At 35.2% G+C, this 22,572-nt stretch overlaps 1 protein-coding gene across 8 annotated transcripts; it reads right to left on the bottom strand.

Annotated features, from left to right (window-relative positions):
• Positions 1–239: 239 nt before the first annotated feature.
• Positions 240–18,182, bottom strand: LOC127803600 (cysteine protease ATG4-like). Of its 8 annotated transcripts, none has more exons than XM_052339967.1 (12): positions 17,966–18,182; positions 17,801–17,876; positions 14,257–14,329; positions 13,677–13,768; positions 13,180–13,574; positions 12,996–13,081; positions 12,636–12,686; positions 12,100–12,473; positions 2,078–2,216; positions 1,037–1,092; positions 816–886; positions 240–715 (listed from the first exon to the last, which is right to left on the bottom strand). In XM_052339967.1, the coding sequence occupies exons 1-12, from the start codon at positions 18,165–18,167 to the stop codon at positions 498–500; spliced, it is 1,833 nt and encodes a 610-aa protein (XP_052195927.1). In that variant the 5' UTR covers positions 18,168–18,182; the 3' UTR covers positions 240–497. The 8 variants fall into 8 exon arrangements, with proteins under 8 accessions (XP_052195927.1, XP_052195928.1, XP_052195932.1 ...); XM_052339969.1 differs by having other exon boundaries at positions 573–734; XM_052339968.1 differs by lacking the exon at positions 13,677–13,768 and having other exon boundaries at positions 13,180–13,648.
• Positions 18,183–22,572: the final 4,390 nt, after the last annotated feature.

The following is a 22,572-nucleotide window of genomic DNA, read 5'->3' as shown; positions in this document are numbered from 1 at the left end:
ACAATTTGTGTGCAAAGAATTTAAATAATTGTACTTTGTGACAAATTACAGGATATATTGTGTCAATGTTTCAAGAAAGCAATCCATACTGATGCTAATTTAAGGCCCAAAAACAGAGCAAGGGTGGGGAAGGGAGAAGGCTAACTTCAGTAGTGAATTACCCCAAAAGTGTATAATGATGTGTGCGCGTGCGCCACAGAACTCACAAAGTAGACAGCTAGCTGCTTTAGATCATCTGCTGCACTCAAGAAAGACAATTGTATAGAACTTGAAACCACGAGTCAAATTAACTTACAATTTTATGAACAAATCGAGATTAAACTCCCAACTAACTTATTCTACACGGACTAACCTAACAATGCTGATCATCATCGGGTAATAAACATAAATGCAAACTTAAATTGATATTTGTCTGTACAGTTTAGATACTCGACGAGGTTGGCATGCATAAATAATTAAGCTGGAAGACTGCCTTCAAAGCCACTACACATAAATGGTCAAAGGATTTGCCAGTCATCTTCCTGCGAACAGCTCTCTGCACTTTTTCCAGGCTCATCGTCAAAGGACTCGTCCAGTTGAATCCCATCACTTTCACTCTGAATCTCATGGTGAACGGGTTTCGGTGCAGTCCGAGTGCGAGTAACGGTAAATAATGGAGCACCCTTTGATTCATCAGCTAGCTTGGTGGCCCGGTCACAGAAATCATCAAAAGTGTCTGTCAACCCAAGATGTTACTGGTTTTGGTTAATGAGAGATTCAGTTTGCAGCCATAATAATGAACGCTTGGAATTTAAACCGGGAGACAGCCAACATACCTTTGTCTCGGCAATAAAACCCAATTGCCAGGGACGGATCGATGGAGTCAAGGGGGATGTGTCGCACAACACTGGAACACCATTATGCCAGGGAAAAAAAAAGTCACAAAAAATAAAAGAGACGAGGGGAAAGCATAAAACGACATAAACAAAAGAAGAATCAACAAAATGAGGATGATAATAAGGCAACTGCACTCTTGCTTCATTGCATCACAACTTACTTGCAGTGGTAAGATGAAGTATCACCTTCTAGATTATCCTCCCTGATATCAACTACCTGATGATGATGTGGGCAAGCAAATAACGAACATTATTTTTTTTTTTTTTGGCTCAGCAAGTCAACAACAATTTCAATTAGAACCAAAACAAAGAACAATGCCAAACCTTGAAAATAATTCCAAGGATTTAAATTAACTACAAAGAACACATGTTTTGATGAAAATTTTGACCGAGGGGGATCCAACATTTGGTTGGCATATTATCATGTTTTTATGATACCTTGCACATTTTCAAACATAGGCAGGGGAGAATGGGGCACACAATCCAACACCCCCCCACCCCCCCAAAAAAGAAGCAAAGGAGTCTTTGTTGATATTGAAACTCCGCCTGTGGAGCCAATTCCAAATCCAGATAAAGGTTGTGTTAGGTAGCTGGTGGCTAACATAAAACTAATCAGATCAAACCTCACGAATTATAACAAATTGATAGACAAGCTCGAATTACGTAGCCAACCCCACCTATTAGGACTGAGGCATGATATGTTAAATGTCCTTGCTAATAGTCTGATTTGTTTCATCTGGAAACACTCCCTTTGCCCAAAAAAAAAATGCCAAAAAAAAACATGGAAGGCTACATACTAATACAACCTCGCAAAGCAGGGAGCCTCATGCCCTGGTTACAAAAATAAGCGGGCTTGTGGTTGTCACTGGATTAGTACACTATGACGGAGATATACGGAGATATTTTGGCAGGATCCATCTGTTCAAATCCAATAATTGGCTTCTTTGACAAATTTTAAAGTGACAGGATCTCAATTTTTTGGTGTTATATGTTTCCGTCTTTCAAAACTGGGATTTACTTTGGGTGTTAGTTGTTTTTTGGGGGGGTGAGAGAGAGAGAGAGAGGGGGGGGGGGGGGGGGGGGGGGGGGGGTGTTGTAAACCTTAGATCTCCATATTCATAAAATTCCAATCCTTGACTGATCTTAGAAGCCTCATATCATTGGTGAAGGAATGTGAAAAGACAAGGAGGATTCTATTGTACCGGCTGAACTTCATGTGGATCGAGGTAGAAGGCCTCATCATCCTGCACGCCAACAATGTAAGTTGAAGCACCAGATCTACCACCAAGGATTCCAAGACTCTGGGGAAAGGTAAATGTTGCACTTAACAGAGGAATGTACCTGATAAATTTAGAGGGAAAAATTTATCCTATTTTATATAGAACACATCATAAACCAAACCAAAAAAGAAAAACATACAACCTATCAATAAATTTGAATATAACTGGAGGTAAAATGTACCGGTGTAAAAGAGAGGTTTCCGTAAAAACATCAGAAATCCCAGGACAACATGCATAATAACTTCACAAAATACAATCCTAAAATATCAAGCACAAACCCTAGTGAAAAGATTATTAACAGTATCTAGTCATGAGTGAGGCAAAAAGTGCTTCCAAACGTTTATTAGGTCCTTCTAACATGCTTATGGAAGTTTTATGTAGCAATAAGTTACTCAATGTCGAACATTAAGATGTATGAAATAGTCACACACGTTGAGCAGACAATGATCTGTATATAATTGCAAACAAATATGTGCATCCAAGTTTAAAATGAGCACACAACACCACTGAATAATTGTGAGAAAACTTGGTATATTTCTCTTTCACTTGATTACAATATATATAGAAATAAGAAATCAATCAAATCCCTATAATTAAGAAAAAAAAAAAAGAATCATAATTATACCAATTACTAATTTACATCAATTAATCAATCTCAACAATTAAGATTGATTATAATCAATCTCATAGATTGTGGGATAATTAATAATCAATCCCATAGATTGTGGGATTGATTATCTAACAAACTTTACAGGAAAGAATTCCAACACTCCCCCTCAAGTTGAGTTATAAATATTTATTATACGCAACTTGCAACTCATGTCTTCAAAATGTGCCCTTGAAAGTACTTTAGTTAAGATATCGACAGTCTATAAATTAGAAGGAATCTAAACAGGCTTGATTACATCCCTTCTATTTTTTTTCTGATAAAATGCCAATCTATTTCCACATGCTTTGTTCGATCGTGATGAACTAGATTTTTGGCAATACTTATGGTAGATTGACTATCACACAGTAGTTGGATTGATCCCTCAGAAGGTATTTTCGAATCAGCTAATACTCTTTTCACCCAAATTCCTTCACAAATACCGTGAGCCATAGCTCGAAATTCTGCTTCTGCACTACTCCTAACTACCACAGCTTGCTTTTTACTTCTCCATGTTGTCAGATTTCCCCAAACATAGGTACAATATCCAGAAGTGGATCGTCTATCTGAGATTGAGCCTGCCCAATTTGCATCAGAATACAATTCCACTTTCCTACTTGAGTTTTTTCTGAATAACAGTCACTTTCCTGGAGACATCTTCAAGTATCTCAAGATTCTGTACACCACTGTCGTGTTCTTCATTAGGGTTGTTCATGAACTGGGTAACAACACTTGCTGAGAATGCTATGTCAGGCCTAATATGCAAGAGATAAATCAACTTCTCTACAAGTCTTTGATATCTTCACTTTTCTACAGGAGCACTGTCTTTATTTGAACCAAGTTTGGTAGTGTAGTCCATAAGTGTCTCTGCAGGTTTACACCCAAGCATACATGTTTCTTTAAGAAAATCCAGTACATACTTTCCTTGAGAAATTGAAATGCCCTGCTTAGACCTAGCCACTTCCATTCCAAGAAGTATGTGAGTCTCCCTAGATCCTTGATCTCAAACTCTCTAGCTAGAAATTCTGACTCTTGGAAACTCCTCAGCATAATCCCTTGTTAAAACTATATCATCAATATAGACAATTAACACAGAAATCAATCCATCTAAAGAATGTTTTACAAACATTGTACGATCAAACTGTCCCTGTATATACCCATTACTCTTCATAACACTAGTAAATCTCTCAAACCAAACTCGGAGTGATTGTTTTAGACCATAAAGTGACTTCTTTAGTCGATACACTTTGTTGATGTTTGATGAGATTTGTAGTCCCTAGGGAATGTCCATATAGACCTCCTCTTCTAGATTCCCGTTCAAGAACGCATTCTTGACATCTAGTTGATGGAGGGGCCAATTCAGATTTGCTGCAAGAGATAGGAGTATCCGAATAGTGTTGAGTTTTGCAACTGGAGCAAAGGTCTCCTCATAATCTATGTCATAGGTTTGAGTAAGCCTCTTAGCTACCAATCGAGTCTTGTATCTCTCAATACTACCATATGCCTTTGTTTTTACTGTGAAGATCCACTTGCACCCAATCAAGTTCTTTCCGTGAGACAAATCAATAATTTCCCAAGACCATTCTTCACCAGAGCATTAACTTCCTCATTAATTGCCTTCTTCCATTCTGGGATAGCCATGGCATCTTAGATTGAAGGAATGGAGATAGAATTGATTTTGCTGGTGAATGCTTGGTAAGATGAAGATAGACCCTCATAACTCACATAGTTGGTAATAGGGTACAATGGCTTGCTTCTGCATTCTCTCACCCCTTTCCTGAGTGCAATGGGTAGGTTCTCATGGGAATTATCATGATCACTTAAACTAGTACTTGCAGAATTTTCTTCTACAGTCTGAAAGTTAGATGTAGGGATTTTTACCTCAGGCTCAAATGTCGACAATAATGGTGAATCTGCTAGTCTCTGATTCCTTCGATTTTCCTTTCTATGATAGACACTAAACTCGGGACTGAAAGAATCAGTTGGTTTTGGTCTAGGTTCAATTTGGACACTTGGAGAATGTGCAATTTTAAGTGGTGTGCAATCTATGATATCCAAGAAAAATTGATATTCTTATTGACTCTAACTGGAACTCTCCCCCTGAATGTCAGTTTTGGGGTAATAGGGTTTTGTTTCAAATAATGTGACATCCATGGTGTGATAAAACCTTTGGTTGTTAGGACAGAAGCATTTGTAACCCTTTTGGTTGGAAAAGTACCCTACAAAGATACATTTAGAGGATCGAGAGTCAAGCTTGGTTCGATGTTGTTGATGGATATGAACAAACACAGTACACCCAAATATCTTTGGAGGAAGAGAGGAAATCAGTCGACTTTGAGGGAAGTGTTGTAAGAATACTTGATGTGGAGTGGAGAAATCTATAACCTTGGATGGAAGCTGATTGATTAAGTATGCTGCTATAAGAACAGCCTTACCCCAAAAACGTTTTGGAACATTAGATGAAAACAACAGAGACCTAACAATGTCCAGAAGGTGCCTATTCTTTCTCTCAGCTATCCTATTTTGTTGAGAGGTATCTACACAGGAACTTTGGTATATGATTCCCTCAGTTGATAGGTATGAGCGAAGACTATAATTAAAAAACTCTCTTCCATTGTCAGTTCTAAGTATTTAAATGGAAGTTTGATATTGATTTTTGATCATTGTTTTGAAATTTTTAAATGTTTGAGGAACTTCTGATTTATTTTTCGTGGGAAAAATCCATGAATTGTGTAGATCATGCATGAAAGAGATGAACCATTGAGCTCCTATGATATTTGGAACTTGAGAAGGGCCTCAAACATCAATGTGGATCATAAAAAAAGGTTTTGATGATTTGTATGGCTGAATTGCGTATGAACTGCGAGTGTTTTGCAAATTGACAAATTTCACATTGAAAAGAAATAGCACTTTTATTTCTAAATAAACGTGGGAAAAGTTTGGATAAGTACAGAAAACTTGAGTGGCCTAACCTGTAATATCACATCATGACCAACCTCTCTCTCTCATTTTTCAACTCACTAACAGACACACAAGAATTAGTTTGACAAGAAATAGGTTCACTCACTCCTAGATGAGATTGCCTCACAGAATCTGGTTGAATCTTAAGATGATAGAGCCCAACATAACTCCTAGCATTGCTAATCAGTCTCTCCAAAGTCAAATCCTGAAATTCACAGACATGAGGAGAAAAATTAGCTATACAGTTAAGTTCTTGGGTGATTTTATTTATGGAGAGCAAGTTGCAATCTAGATTAGGAACATATAATACAAATTTGAGTGTTATGTCCCTAGATACCACAACCGAACCGATCCCTTCAACTTTTGCCAAAGAACCATCTATAATTCTAACCATAAGAGCTTCATTACAAAGAGAATGTGTTGAAAACTTGCCTATCTCCTGTCATGAGATCAGAAGCACCTGGGTCGACAATCCAGGGCTTATAGTGCTCTTGTTTCACAATTAAAGCCTTAAGAAAATTACCTTTTTGAGCTATGGAACCTGATCCAACAACTAGTAGGTTTTGTTGTGCTTGTAGCAGCCTTCTCAGTCCATCAAGTTCCTCTTTGCTAAAGTTTGCAAGTTGCTCTAAACTGCCAACCATGTTGCCTCGACTTTCCTTTTGTGCTACTATCTTTGGCTTCCAATAAGCAGGTTTTCCATGGAGTTGCCAGTAAATTTCTTTTGTATGACGAGGGGGCAGCAATGTTCACACCATGGCCTTCCCCTTTTTGTGGCTGTTGTTGGTTTCAGACAGCCAAGGCTGATGATTCACCACCAACAGTTAATTTTTCTATCCCCAGCATCAATTGGTGTCTACTCTCTTCCCTTCGAACCTCAAAGAAAGCTTCTCGTAAGCTTGGCAATGGTTTCGTGCTAAATATCCTTCCTCTTACTGCATCAAGACTTGAATTCAGGTCAAGACTTGAATTCAGGCCCAAGCAATATTTGTAGACCCTCTTATTCTCTATAATCTTCGTGTGAAGTTTGAGATCAGTGATGGTTTCCTAGGAATATTTTTCAAAAAAGCATCCAGTTGCTGCTAGTTTTGAAGGAGTTTGCTGTAATACTCGGTCACAGATAAATCACCTTGTCAGAGATCGTGCAATCTCATAGATTGTGGGATAAGATTGATTATCCAACAAACTTTACAGCAAAGAATTCCAACAACCACTTTCTATTAATTGAGTGTGCAAGGGAGGATTTGTACATGCTATGATAACAGTTTTTTCTTGGATCTCAAAGTGACCAATCAAAAGACTCAGCCCACACTCGAACATACATCAACCCAATTATTAGGTAAAAAAATCCAAGTAAAGTCTTCATATTGAAACTTAACCAAACCCCCATTTCAAAAATTACAAAAGCTTATTGCATACCAAGAAGTGCACAAGAAAGATGCAATAAGCAAATCAAAACCAAGGATTGTTGGACAGGTGTGACAAGTGGATGAAGACAGGCAACATAGGAAAGAAAAAAGCAACCACGGACTTAATGTCAAAGCCTTCAACCTTCCAAGCATCCATGCCAACACTCAATCCCTTTTTAGCCCCTTACTGAATACTACATTAGCTTTACCACCCAGTGACAGAAAAATGACGAGAGAGAGAGAGAGAGAGAGAGAGAGGACTTGTATTGCACCATATGAGAGAGCTTACAACTTTTCTACCTTGCTTTAACCAATCAGGCATGGCTTATTTATGGGCATTCCACCTCCTTAACTTAAGGGAGAAATCAAATCTAATCAATAGTTATGATCTATCCTCTAAAATGTTCTCACAGCCTCACTTACAAATATCTAGGATGGTTACATGGAACTCTTTACTGTTAAAAGTCTAGAATTATCTAGAATATATTTAAGACTTTCTATGAAGCCCAAATTTTTATCTGGGGGCTGAAGTATTTCAAAATCTTCTTTTTAACCTCTTATCATTCTATTCCCTAGCCCAGAGAGTTAATTTGTTTTTCGTCAGTGTAACACCCTCCCCCCCCCCCCTTACCAACCCAGTGGCATCCTCCTCATTCCCTTGTCCTTGTAGCATCATAGGTGGTCTTTGAATCGCCAAAGTTCCTTCTTTTGCTTCCCATCTAGACATGTTTTTTTGGCGACCCCTTCAATTTTATCAAGTACGGGTTAGGTGGCACCCCTATCCTTTCCACAACTCAAACAACCAATACCCCTCCTTAATAGCCTCATCAAATGACATGGTCACAATTACAGGCGCCCTTTTTGAATCGCTCTACCCTAGGTTTTTGTTGTGAGGTTTTAACAAGCTTGCATGGAAGATCAAGTGAATCTTAGGCTAAGAGGTAGGTTGAGTTTGTAGGAAACATTCCTTACCTTGCCCACAACCTAGAACTGGCCTTCATAATTTCACACCAACACTTTGTGCATCTTCATGAAGGTTTTGACCTGTTCAAGAAGACACTTGATTATCACTATGTTGACAACAAGATACTCCGTTTGTTCTCACTTCTTGTTCCATCATTTTCTCAGTCTTATCAAGGTAAAAGTGTGTCACATGAACCTGCTCCTTCTAAGACTTAGCCATATGATAGGCTCCCAAGCTCATCCCCTCATAGGTAGCAATAAATTTATAGGGCATGAGTGATTTTTGCCAAGTTGCTATCTCAAAGGGACTCCATGTAGACTCTTCTTTTCAAGATTATAAAAATTTGCACCATATTTGGAAATTCACGCGGAGAACAAACCTTGTAGCTAAATGTTATGAAGCTCTAAGCAGTAGACATGGAAGTTATCTAGCATGCCACCTCAGCATGTAAGACATATGTACCCACAATTCAATAGAAAAACCCTACCACACTGAATAAAATCTTATGCAGTGAGTTATTTATAGCACTCACATAACCCTACCAAAAAAAAAACATAGCAGTTTGAAGTTAAAAGTCCAAAAACATAATTAACACTCTTCATCTCCATCACTAGGTTATTTGGAAACAAAAACGAGATCAATAAAGATATGTACAAGGAAAGAATGAAGACAGAAGAGTGGAAACTAGTAAAAATGGGCAGAGAACCAACACAAAAACAAGAAATATCTGTCTTAAGTTTTATTCTATCTGTTCAGTTAATCTTCAAGATATTTCAAAGCAGTTTGGATCAGAACAAAGATACAACACTACTTGCCCATGCTCATGCATTTGACGTGCACCAGACGTGATTGGATTAGTAATAAACTTGAATTCAGCAAAATTAATGAAGTATCCCCATCGGCCAACATAAAATAAAATTAAAGAACCCTGATAACATTAGAAAAAGTTCCCGAATAAAAGACAGATCTGAAGCATACCGAGGTTAAATTTCAATGATTCACTAAATAGAACCAGCTTACCCTCTTTCCAATGCAGGGTTCATCTGGTCAAGATGGCATTTGCAACGAAGACTGTTGCCTCTCAAATACTCTAATGGAAGGGCAACATGGTTTCTCATTTGTAAAAGGATTCCTAGAGGCAAATGTTTGAACAAGAGACTATACACAAGAAATAAGGTAAACATGGAATACATGTGTTACAAAATTTACAAAAGAAAAAAGGGCCACAATATCCTCTTCAAACCAAAATTAAAATTATGCAATTAAAACATATTTAACATTTCATTGTCATTCCGGTATTTGTAATTGTGGGTAAGCTTGTTGTCATGATCCTAGGGTTCAAAACGGATTGAAATTGGCATTCGAAGGGATCCGAGATGCTTAGGATTAAGAACAAAAAGTTTAGAGGGATATTTGGACAGAAATGGGGGAAGGATGTAGAGAGAAATGAGGGAGAGAAGTAGAGAGAAAATGAGAGGGAGAATTGTAGAGAGGGAATCAGATTTTCATTAATCAATTCAAGCATCCTCATCTCCTCTTACAATGGCCTTTTTATAGGCATAGGGCCGCATAGGTAGCCCCTTAACTAATTTCTAACAGCACCCATGTACTCCTAACAAACAACCAAATATCTCTTAACAAACTAATATAAGCCTATTACAATACTACCCCTTTATTATATCTCTATCTCAATATTACCCTTCTAATCCTCCTAGGGACATGGCACTTGTTTCCTCCACAAGTATTACATGATGACACATAAAACACCTCTCCCACCCCCCCACCCCCCCCCCCCCCCCCCAAAAACCTTTCTTCTTCATCTTCAATGAACATCCACACTTCAACACTTGAGAAGGAAACCTCTTATCTCCCACTGGCATCAAAGCTATCAAGCATCACGGGTTGAGAGATCTCTTGTTACCAGACAATTGAATCAAATGGTAATTAACAAATTCCTATCCTGTTTACACATAAAACACCAATTGACATATGTAACATCTTAATTAAATTATTGAATGTCTGAACTTATCATGAACTCGCAGTCCAAACTTAAGTGATTGACTGTCTGAACTTATAATGTACCCACAGTCCACACAAAATATGCCACTTCAATAAGAGCATGAAATATCCACACGCCTTCCCAGGGAAGAATGAGATTGATTGTCTTGTTACCAGACAATTGAATCAAATGGTAATTAACAAATTCCTATCCTGTTTACACATAAAACACCAATTGACATATGTAACATCTAAATTAAATTATTGAATGTCTGAACTTATCATGAACTCGCAGTCCAAATTTAAGTGATTTGACTGTCTGAACTTATAATGTACCCACAGTCCACACAAAATATGCCACTTCAATAAGAGCATGAAACATCCACACGCCTTCATAGGGAAGAATGAGATTGACTACTCCCAAGTATAATAAAAGGTAGCTCTTCACATTGAAACATCATCCCTTCCACAAAAGTTAATCTCCATGACCTATTCGAGGAATAAAACAAAGCAAACCAAAGAGATTCACCAATTTCCCCACTTCCCAATCATTCAAAATCTCATCCAAGCTGCCATCCACTGTAAGATAGTCAAACTTAGGAACATAGAAACTCTCACAATTACCCAACAACAGATGAAAGTGAAATCCTGAAATTATCCCACTTAAATAAGACACCCTTACATATCCTGAATTATAAAAAGTGGATACCATTTCCAATGCGCCACAAGTTACCATTATTTCCACATCACTATTATTCTCCAATACTTATCAAGATTGAGATCCAAAGAAACTTGCCCGTGAGATATAAAAATTGCAGGTTCTCTCATGCCTCCCAGACTCCATCTTGGTACAAAGTATTCTTATCAATAGCAATGCTATAGAAGTCATAAAATGGAACATGATGGGTCTTTCCTTAGACCTTAACTTAAGTCTTTCCTCAGACCATACCTACTTTAAGAGTTTTAGATTATTGTCCAAGAAATCCATTCCAGGCATCCCTCAAAATTAGAAATTGACAACCCAACTCCATTAAGCTAGGGAGCAACACAGTTTTCAACCATTGGTTCAATCCTAGATCTTGAAGTTGAATATATCAAATTAGCCATATTTATAGCAGAAGTGACAGCAGTATATTCTGTTTTGATAAATTAGAGGCCAAGACCAAGGGATCAATCCTAGTGCTGTCTACGGAAGGGCACATCACCACTAGCCCAAGCTAACTTCCTCACTTCCAGCCATATCCTCTTGAGCATGAGAGACACCTTTCAAACACTCATTTATTTCACTTCTCTTGCTCTAATTTATTTCTTTTCTTTCAAGTTCCTTATTAGGCTAATTAGTATGTGGAAACTAATACCTTTGATAACAACTTGCAATGTCACTCCTTTTTCATAAATTTGAACCTACTTTGTGTACTAACATTGAATATTGATCTTGACATAGCCAGATTGTAAACCAAAAACTGAAAATTGGATTAAAAGCGTGAGTCAAACATTAAAGAACAAGAAAGCTTTGACCAGACTCAGAAGAAGGGTGAAAGGTGGTTTTAAAAAAAGGTAATATGTGGTTAAGAGCAACTGGATATCCACCCCCACATTTCAGTTCACATGGAGTGGACTTTATTAACAGCAACAGCCACAGCCTCAGAGGATTGCGCCATGTATAATATAATCATACAAACATCTCAAAAGAAAGATACACAAAAATTCGTTCACCATCCAAGCTGCACAAAAACCTCTTGATAGCTAAGCTTTTATAGATTTAGCCATGTTAAAAACAAATGAACTAAATAAGGATGCTGTACTAAAAGAACCACAAAGCAGAAAAAATTCAAAACATGAAAAATAAGACAAAAAGATGAGATCTGAGAAAAGTAAACTAATAGAAACATGTTAAGGCCCACACATGGATATTGACTGGACAAGCATCAAAAGGAAAGTACAATCTCTCAGAATTTCCGAGTACCTGGTGTTGATTTTGTCAAGACCAAGAACCAAAGGCACCAACAAAAGAATAGGTGCCCAATTAGCCTGGCCTTTCGAAAACTCAAAACAATGTCTCGAAGCATCTTCCATGCAAACTACTGGAGCTCCACCCCTTTCTCCATCATCACCAGAAACGATGTAAATAGCCATGGGAAATGATAGGTGTCCAAGTTCAGTCTCCTTATTCCAGCACAACAGGGACTCCCATGTGCGACACATTACATAAGGGCCAACCCATGATCCAGCAGCAAGTTTATGACTTTTTCCTATTCGAAGAAGATTGTGGATAGAAAAAGGTGCTGTCTCAGAATCACCAAAGAGGTGCAATATATGAATGTATTCTTTATCGAGTGGCTGCATATAAGAAAAGAAAATTACATTAGCATGACCATCCAGTAGTCCATCAAAATGTGTGGTTATGTGTCTCCAGAACCAGCAGGTTTAAATGTTTATATTAGGACATTTGTTGTTCAAGATAAAAAAAAAATAGATAAAGGATTTTAGATTTCAAATTACCTTATGAAATGCTCTTCTCCATGCTCTCCCTAATTGATGAACAATCAGTGCCTGCAGATAGTTGTAGTCATTGAAAAACAAGTCAATCAGGTCATGTGCAATACGAATACAGGGCTGGGTGTCATAAGATCCATTATGAATGTGGCAAAAAGAAAGCACAGATCAGAGCATCCCTTCTTATCAACATAAAAATAAACAAGTAAATAAAACTCAAGAGGAAAAAACAAAGGAAAAAAATTTACTACACCCATAGATAATTGGACAAATTGCTTTTCTTAACCAAAAATTAAATAAACGGTAACTGGTTCTTAACAAAAACACATGTCATGAAATAATGAGAGGAAACAGACAGCCCTATACCTGCGCAATGAGCATCTGACTGCTCCGAAGCATACAACCCCAATTTACATCACTAGTGTACTTTGAATCTCCAATAGCAGCAAAGCCTATGAATGAGCGAACAAAACATGCCTTTATACACATCATCATAGTTATCAGTTGAATTCAATCCTTCAAGAATGGGACAATGGTCCATGAAACAAACCTTTGCGATATGTCAGCAAAATTCTTGATGAGAAATCTTCAATAAATGCAGCTTCTCCATTGGTATTAACTGGATCACTAGAGGATTCTCCCTGAATTTTGTAACACACTCCCAGAAGCCATATGTCACTAGTGGAACTAGAAATTCCAGTCTTGGTTAGGCCCAGCACACGCTCTTGAAGTCTCCACATTGAGCCACTATTCAAAAACCTTTTCACAGCTGATGTCCACCCATTACTTTTAGTACAGGATCCCTTCTTTCTACCATCTTTGTGCTCTCCATGTGTTTCAAAGATTGACAAAGACTTGGACAGCTTAAGTAAGTCTGGCCACAAGGAACTTTTTGATGGCTTACAGTCACTGGATCCCGGCTCCGAACAAACAGATCCAGAATTTCTATTTGGAGAATCAGAATAAGTTTTACTACAGTGCTTTGAATTAATAGTTCTCTCGCAAATACCCTTCATTACCTAATCATAAAGGAGTGAAAAAACATACAACTGGCTCATAGGGCAACAGGAATTTAGAATACTCATCAACAGTCCACGGTAAAAGTTGCAAAAGGTTGAAATAGGAACCAAGATACGTGGCTACATGGAAAAAATTAGATAGCTGTCAATTATTGTCCATGACTTATCAATTGAATGCTAAAACAAACAACTAACCAATGCAAGCAAAAGCTACACAATTCTAAATGTTCACAATGTCACTTTAAATCATTATAGCTAAATGCATAAAGTATGCTACAATAAATTACAAATTACAGATTTCCATGATTATATGTACTTTCCATATATACATATATATTATATATAACTGCATACATAATCAATTACCAAGTCTAAAGATTCACACAATCTTACACCATGAAACCCAGATCATAATGTAGAATTATCAATTAAGCAAATGTGTAACTTATATGACTATACACCCAAGGCATACACTCCCATATATTCACCAAAAATGAGGCTTTTGGGGCTCAGTTGAAATTAAGGAACTATAAAATCAGAACAAGGTCACCAAGATTTAAGTTTGAGTCAAAAGGATATAAGAAAGCATAATTTCTGGCAACAATTACCTTACAAAATCCCAAGTAGAAGCTATGTACACAAACATATCTGGCAAAAAGAACATTTAAACCCACAGGACCACTGAAAAGGCAAAAGGAAAATTTAGCAATGGAAATAGCCATACATACTAGGAAATATATGTGAACGGACAAAATTTTATTATTTTTTCAATTATATAAAAGTTTTATGACATAATATAGAAACCATGGTTGTAGCCCAGCGGTTGGGGAGGCACCCCTTGCTGCTGATGGTCAGGAGATTGCATCATAATATCCTCAAATATGAACCCACATGTGAAAGTAGACCCAACCATATAGGGCAAGCGTACGAGCCCACACTCTGCACCATGGTGGGGCTAGGATGACAGGTTCGCCTTCACAGGTAGTAGCTATGGCTCAAACTAGACATTCTCTAGCGGGAGAGAGCTCTTATGGTCACACCCAAAGGGGATTGCTACACTAGTCGACCCATGTCTCCCTTTACTTGGCAATTAGTTGGCAAAAAAACATATTCATCATAACAAAATCAAAAATTATTGACCTGGACAAGATTCAAGCTTTCATAATTGAGAATTGGAATTCTATTGTCTGCTAATCATATCCAGATGTGAGTTTTTGGCCTTTATAAGAACAATAAATCTAAAATTAACGAAAGGAATTAAGATTGTGCAGTAAGTGTAGTAATACATATAAACGACATAAAGTGTAAGTGCAGATATATATATATATATACATACATGGAGAGAGATTACTACAGACAAGCAAAGACAAAGAACAAGGAGAGAAAGAAAGCTATAGTTTTTCAAACCAAGACACACCTTAAGACCTTCAACTCATCAAAAACAAAACAAACAAACAAACAAAAGAAAAGTTATTATATTTGAACCCCCTCAACTATAGTTTACTTTTACTATCACCCCCTCCCCCACCAAACAATTATGGTAGCAGGGCAATATATGAGCATGAGATCTTCCCTTAGTGGCACATGAGCTAATTGAAGTCATCAAGTAAAACATTATAGACAACATTAATTCCCATTCATTTTCTAACTTAATTAGCATTTTGCCTTTACCTTTTAATAAATTTGTGTAAATTTTTTATTGACAATTTCAATTTCATTCTTCAATTTCAATTTTTTGTTCGAAAAACTTATTCGTGAAATTTAAAACTTCTTATGTTGGTTATGCATCCCATTGCTATAACCGAATGGAATGTGTAATGTTAATTGGCAGAAAGGAGATAGCAAAAGTAAACCATAGTTGAGAGTGTCCACACATAATTAACTTTTCTTCTTTTTTGTTTCATTTTTTATGAGTTGGAGGTCTTTCAGTCTGTCTTGGTCTGAAAAACTATAGGTTTCTTTCTTTCCTCTTCCTCTGTCTTTGCTTGCCTATAAGTGATCTCTCTCCATGTATGCATATATGTATCTATACTTGCACTTTACGCTGTTTAAATTATTTACAAAACTAAAAAAGAAAATAAATTTTGTCCTTTCACAATATATTTCATAGTATGTATGGATGTATTTCCTTTGCCGAATTTTCCTGATTTCAATGTATATTTCTCTTTGTTCTTTTTTATATTTTTTCCTTTTTGATTGTATTGTGGGATTAAATCTTCAGTTTATTAGATATGTGTGCATAGATAGATTGTACTCGGGATTTCATAAGGTAATTGTTGCCAGAAATTATGCTTGCTCATCTTATTTTGACCAACTTAGATCTTTGTGACCTTCTTATTCTGATTCTGTATTTACCCAAGTTCAACTGAGCCCAAAAAACCTCGTTTTCAGTGAATATATAGGAGTGGATGCCTTGCCCATATAATCATATAAGTTAACGTTATGTATTTAATTGTATAATTCTGCATTCTGATCTGAGTTTCATGGAGTAAGATTGCATAGATCTTGCACTTGGTACATGATTATGCATGCAATTATATGTGTGTGGAAAGTATAGATATGCATGGAAATATGTAACTTTGTAATTTTAGCACACTTTACGCATTTAGCTATAATGATTTAAAGTGACATTGAGAAGATTTAGAATTGCATACTTTTGCATGCATTAGTTATCTGTTTGTTTTAGCATTCAATTGAATTGCTCTTTCATTTTCTTGTGTTGTTGATTAAATCTCATTCAAGCACCTATTCAAGTGTTCATGCAAATGTTTTGTCCCATTTCAAGGCTCTGCACTTAGTTGCCTCTTACAATGGTTACAAATAGCCAGTCCTCTCCATCTATTGTAACCTTTTCAAAGTATTTCCAGTTTTCCACACAATTGAAGTCAACTTGCTTTTCCTACTTGACACACTATAGGGTTTGACTTACATGATGGGGATGAAGGATGAACATGTGTTCCAGCCCTATCACATTACTAAGGTGGTCACCAGATACATGGCTTTCCCCTTGCTGTTTAGGCCTAGACATAATTGTGAAATTTGAAAAAAAAAAAAATATAGCCAACCCCAATTCAGAAACAATTGCAACATTTCATCCTCTTGCATATGAAAATTCAAAGGCCAAAAAGATATAGTGAAAAGAAACATGCAAAAATGCTTATGTACATGGATTATAATATGATATCCTCACTTAGACAAAATGTACTGTTTTTCTGCAAAGCACATAAACAATGGATGACAGGATTGATTCAGCAAACAATAGTTTCAAAATAGAATGCCACATAATTATAATGTAATGTTTGAAAATTAGCAGGAAAAAATGAGGATTATAAAAGCCTAGAATTTAATAGCATTAACTCAATGTAATTAAAGATTTAAGCACTACCAAGCTAGTATGAGCTTCTTTTTAGTTTTATGTTTTAACATCTAATTAACAATTTAAAGGTTGAGAGAGAAAACTTCCAAGAAAATGAGAAGTAATCTTCTAACAATTGATTTAACACTTAGAATCATATTGAACAAGATTAATTATATCCAAACAACAGGAGCTAAATTTCCACTCTTTTTCTGCTCCTCTTTTCTCTTTATTTCATCAAAAGAGAAGCTGATAAAATTATTAGATGAACTTCATTCATAACTGAGAACACTGACAATGATGGCTGCATGCAGACCAGGGCTTGGGAACTTCCAAGCACTGATTTTGCAATAAAAATAAGTTAAAACCAAGAACTGTCCATAGCAAAAATAAAAATGTTAAAGAATAAAAATACACCAGCAGCTTTCCAATTGATCAATAAATCAGAAAAAAAAAAACGGGGAAATAAAAACAAGTTAAAAAATAAAAATTAAAACTAAAAATTAAACAAGTGATCAATAAACCAGAGAACTATCCAAGCAGCTTCCCATAGCAGAAATAAAAATAAGTTAAAAAAATATGCTAGGCCCAGATCTAAGAAGGAAAATTATTACCAAATACTGTGCTTTGAATGACCTATGAATGCAAGCAGATTTTAAGACTAAAAGTAAAAATAAAAAACACATAAAAAAATAATAAACATATCTTCAATTCAAAAAATAAAAAAAATAATGCTCGACCAAGATCTGTGAAATAATAGAATAGGTTAAGAAAATAAAGCTAAAATAACCTCGTACCAGCACAGAGAGATGACCGCCGATGATGATGAAGAAGGCGGCCGGAGGTTGCGGTCACAGAGGCGTTGCGGCGTTGCTGAAGAGAGATAAAAGATAGAGCGAGAGAGATGTTTAGCATACAGATTACAGAAGTGTACTGCCTAGATCCGAGCAGGAAGTTTGTACCTGAACGCCGATTATGGAGGTCGTTGTTGATGACGATGGCCGTCGACAGTGACGACGGCGGCCTGCGATGTGGTTCCTGAATAGAAATTGACAGGGAGATAGAGAGAAAGGAGAGAGCAAGAAGAGAAAGAGACGCCAGATGCGCGCTAACCCTAACGGGCTGTTTGGTTTGAGGATTAGTGAAAGGTAGAAGAATCACCATGTTTGGGTTTGAGACAAAAAATCGGATAAATTAGTTTCGTCTTTAACTTATCCCATATTGGCGAATAACTTAATCCCGCCACTCACAATGGTTTAATTTTGACTCGTATTTGTGGGATTACAATTTTGAATTATTTGGACAAATTTGTCCCTACATATAAAAACTCAAAACTCATTGTCTTCCCCTTTTCAACTCTTTCGCATTATTTGGACAAATTTGTCCCTATATATAAAAAGTCAACTCCTTTTCTTTCTTTTTTTTCAACTCTTTCCCTGTGATCGCCACATTTATCATCGTCATTGTCACTAGTATTATTCTTATCATCTATTATCATTATTTCTCTTTTTATTCTTTTAAAAATTAAATTTATAAATATTTTTAAATTTAAAATCATCACTGTCACATTTTTCTTCTTCTCAATATTTCTCTTTTATTCTTTCTTCTGATCTTCTTCTTTTCTTCCTAATCCATTATTTCTCCATCTTATTTCTTCCATACTTCATTTTTCTAAAGATTTTCAGATCTAAAATTACCACCGACACTACTTTTATTTTTCTTTGTATGTTGGGCAAGTACTAATATGCTTCTATTTTTAGCAGATGAACGAATTTCAAAGTCATAATTATTCTCTTTTCTCTTCAACTTTTTTCACCTCGTAACTAGGTTTTTGTGTTATTTGTTTTTATTAAGATAATCATCTTATCTCGATAAATCTACTTTAATATTATAGTGGGACAAAAAGTCTATTCCTCAAAACTTTATTTCCTACGATCCTCATTAATGTATTTCTCGTGATCTTCTTCAAAATATTATTTTAGAATATCTACAAGTTTTTTTCGCATTAATCATTATTACTTAGATTTCTTTTTCAACTTGTTTATTTGTCGATTATCTGGTTCATCTCCTCATCGTTAGTTCCATATGTGGGCACGTAACAATGCAAGCAATCACATATGACAATTCCAAAACCTACGGTCTTAGGATTCTCACCATTCATGATTAAATTGTAACCATTTAGGTAAAATCAACTTATGAATCCCTTTAATAATATAATGTTTGACCATATTCTTAGGTTCTCTACTGATTACCTTCCCATAACCTAGAGTTTAGGAGAATTAGATGATGTCGATTGTCAATTTGTACTTCATTTTTGCGTTTTCCTTATTCCTTAATTAAAGTTACATTCCTCGGTAACCTCTTAGTATATCAAGTTTGCTTGTGTCTTATACAACACAAACCTCCAAAGTTTCACTCTTATTCCAAATGGGTAAACCTCTACTCTAATAGGTTTGCTTTGATATTATCTATAACACTGTGTACTTTCAAAGTATTATTCCTGCTGGTCCTTAGAATATGATCACTTAAGAAGGAGGGTGAATTGAGTGTTTAAATTTTTTGACAATTTACTTAATTAAAATTATTATTACTTAATTTTAAATAAATTAAGATTTTATAACTATGTATATGTGAGTTTGAGATTAATGAATTGCAAGCCACAAGATATAACAAAAATAAATAAATTAGGCACAAGACAATTTTTAATGGTTAGATGTCTCAACACACACACTTACTCCACTATCTCAATGTCTCAACCACCCTTGAAGTTCCACTAATCTCACCAATATTTTCACATTAGCTTACATTGAAAACTAAATACAATCCTAGATTACAGCGAATTATAGGAAAACCACCATCAAAGTTTTCTTCCTAACTTATCTTGAAAACTAGATACACTTAGATTTTAGCAATTCTAGAAAATCAATACAATTCACAATAAGTTTTTATGGATACAAATATTTATCCACAATTGGACCCAAATAAACAAGTACTTAAGCACAAATATACAAGACAATGAAATATAAATAATTAAATCAATAACCTTAGTTGGAGAAATTTGGATTTGTCGTAAAAGACTTGAAATGTTTTTCCTTTCTTGTCTTGCGATTCTTTGATGGATGTGCAATGTAATTTCGAGAGTTTTGAATTGTTTGAATTTTTGCTTGAGAGCGTTTGAGAGCTTGTGGGTATTTAAAAAATGAGCAATAAATAATCTTCAAAAAAAGTTTGGAGGCATTTATAGGCATTTGTTGAAAAACATTATTTATAATGGTCCGATTATTATTCACAACGGTTCGATTATTGTTCATAACGGGAGATCACCATTCACAACAGTTAGATTGCTGTTTACTATCCACTGTAACATTTTGAAAAAATATATTCTTATATAAAATTTTTATGCATTTTAATGGAAGATAAAAGTTTTGATAATACATATATTATGTCAAAATATTTTATAAATTAATCGAAAATAATTAGATACAAAATATCATTTTTTTTAATCATCAAAACTTAATTAAAAATTAAATAGAGTAAGTTGGCTCAACATTCATCCCTTTTTTCATAATAACAAAAAATAATTTTTAAGATTATTAATTTGATAGAAAATATTTTGACCTCCCCCTTAATTTTATACTATATGCTCCCCCTTTCAAAAGTACTAATAGTATAAATAAAAGTGTTTTGGATATAGTTTAATAGATAAAATATTTTTCAAAAATTTTAAAGACCAAACCTGATTGCATAGCTCTCATTCTTTCATATATAAGAAATTTCTCATACATTCTTATCCCATATAAACAAAATATATTATAACTCTCATAAATAAGATCTCTCTTTCATCTCATAAAATCTCATTCTTCTCCTTCTTTTTATCATAATCAAAAGAGATATTGTTAGTTGAGAGAATAAAGATGTAAACAATATAAACCGTGAGAGAAATTATCCAAGCATAATAATCCATATGCACGTGGTAGATAATAAATGAATGATACTGATTATATAAAATTGATTTGCTTTTTGAACACCCATTTGGTTCTTATTATGGATTTATCTTTAAGTCTAGGAACTAGTTCTCATACTTCATTGATCTAATTCCTATTACATATCCAAGATTCATCTCCTAAGGCTAGATTTATGCAAGTTGGCTCAACATTAGATATGAATGCCATATCTTTGCAATATTGATGCAAGGATGCCTTAGTCCTCACACATTGACTTAGTTCCCCAATTATTTGATCTATAAGATGATTTTTCACAAATTTATAACTTTTGAGAAGTTTACCTACATCATACTCATCTAACAGTTTCTCTTGGGTTCTAGATTGAGGGTTTGATGTTTCATCCTTAACCTCTTATTGATTTTTCAACTTCTCAAATTCCTTAAATGGATATATAGATATCATATATTTCTTTTTCTATTAACAAACTCATTAAATTTTACATGAATTTATAAGACTTACTAGAATTTGAATATTCAAGGAAAATACCTTGGTCACTTTTAACATCAAATTTTCCTAAGTTGTCATTTATGTTAAATATATAACATTTACATCCAAAAACTCTAAAATAGGACAGGTTAGGCTTTTTCTCATAAATGGTGTTTCCTTTATGCCTTGCTTTAAATTAAACCTATTTAGAATATAGCATGCGATATTAACTGCTTCGGCCTAAAATAAGTAGATAAACTATTCTCCAAAAGTATGGTCCTAGCCATCTCATGAAAAGTCGTATTTTTCCTTTCAACAACATAATTTTGTTGTGGGGTTTTAAATGTGAAGAATTGATAAAAAAAATACCATTCTCTTCACACAACTCCATAAAACACCTATTCTCAAATTCTTTACCATGATTACTTCTAATAGCGACAATTGTATCATCTCGATCACTTTCTTTAAACTCTTTTAGCTAGTTTGACAAAATTTTGAAGCGCTTCATCCTTTGAGATTAAAAACATAATTCAAGTAAACCCAGAGAAATCATATACTACAACATATACATAATGTTTTCTGCCTAAACTCCTAATTTGTGTGAGTCCAAATAAATCCAATTACAAGTGTAAAATTTGTAATGGTTTACTTGTTGGAATTTCATGTTTGGATCTAAATTAAGCTCTAGTTTGCTTACCTTGATAACAAGTATTACAAAAAATTTCTTCATTGAATTTCATCTTAGAAAGCCCGACAACTAGATCAAGATTTTCCTAATTAGGTTTGGATTTATATGACCTAATCTTCTATCCCACAAAAGAATATTTTCATTCTTTACCATTGGGCATTGTTTTTGAAAGTGACAAACCTTCCATCTTTGGGAGTAAGATCTAAATAAATCTTTCTCACCAGTCATGTGTCGTGGGCATCCATTATCCATATATCATTTATTGCCTTTGTGGCCCTCACAAACATATGCACTTTCAAAATTACCTTTTAATTTTGGGCACCCATCTATAGGCGGGTCCCTTAATTTTTTTTTCATTTTAAGTAAAATGCTTTTAAAGCATTAGAATGAGACTCATTTACAGAATTTGAGATCTTATATTCTAAGGATCTCAATTTTTGGACTACCCCTT

The sequence above is a fragment of the Diospyros lotus genome, chromosome 6 (genome assembly GCF_014633365.1).
Source record: "Diospyros lotus cultivar Yz01 chromosome 6, ASM1463336v1, whole genome shotgun sequence".
In the NCBI taxonomy this organism is placed as follows: Eukaryota; Viridiplantae; Streptophyta; class Magnoliopsida; order Ericales; family Ebenaceae; genus Diospyros; species Diospyros lotus.
The sequence above is the reverse complement of the archived record's forward strand: the minus strand, read 5'-3'. Positions and strand labels throughout refer to the sequence as shown.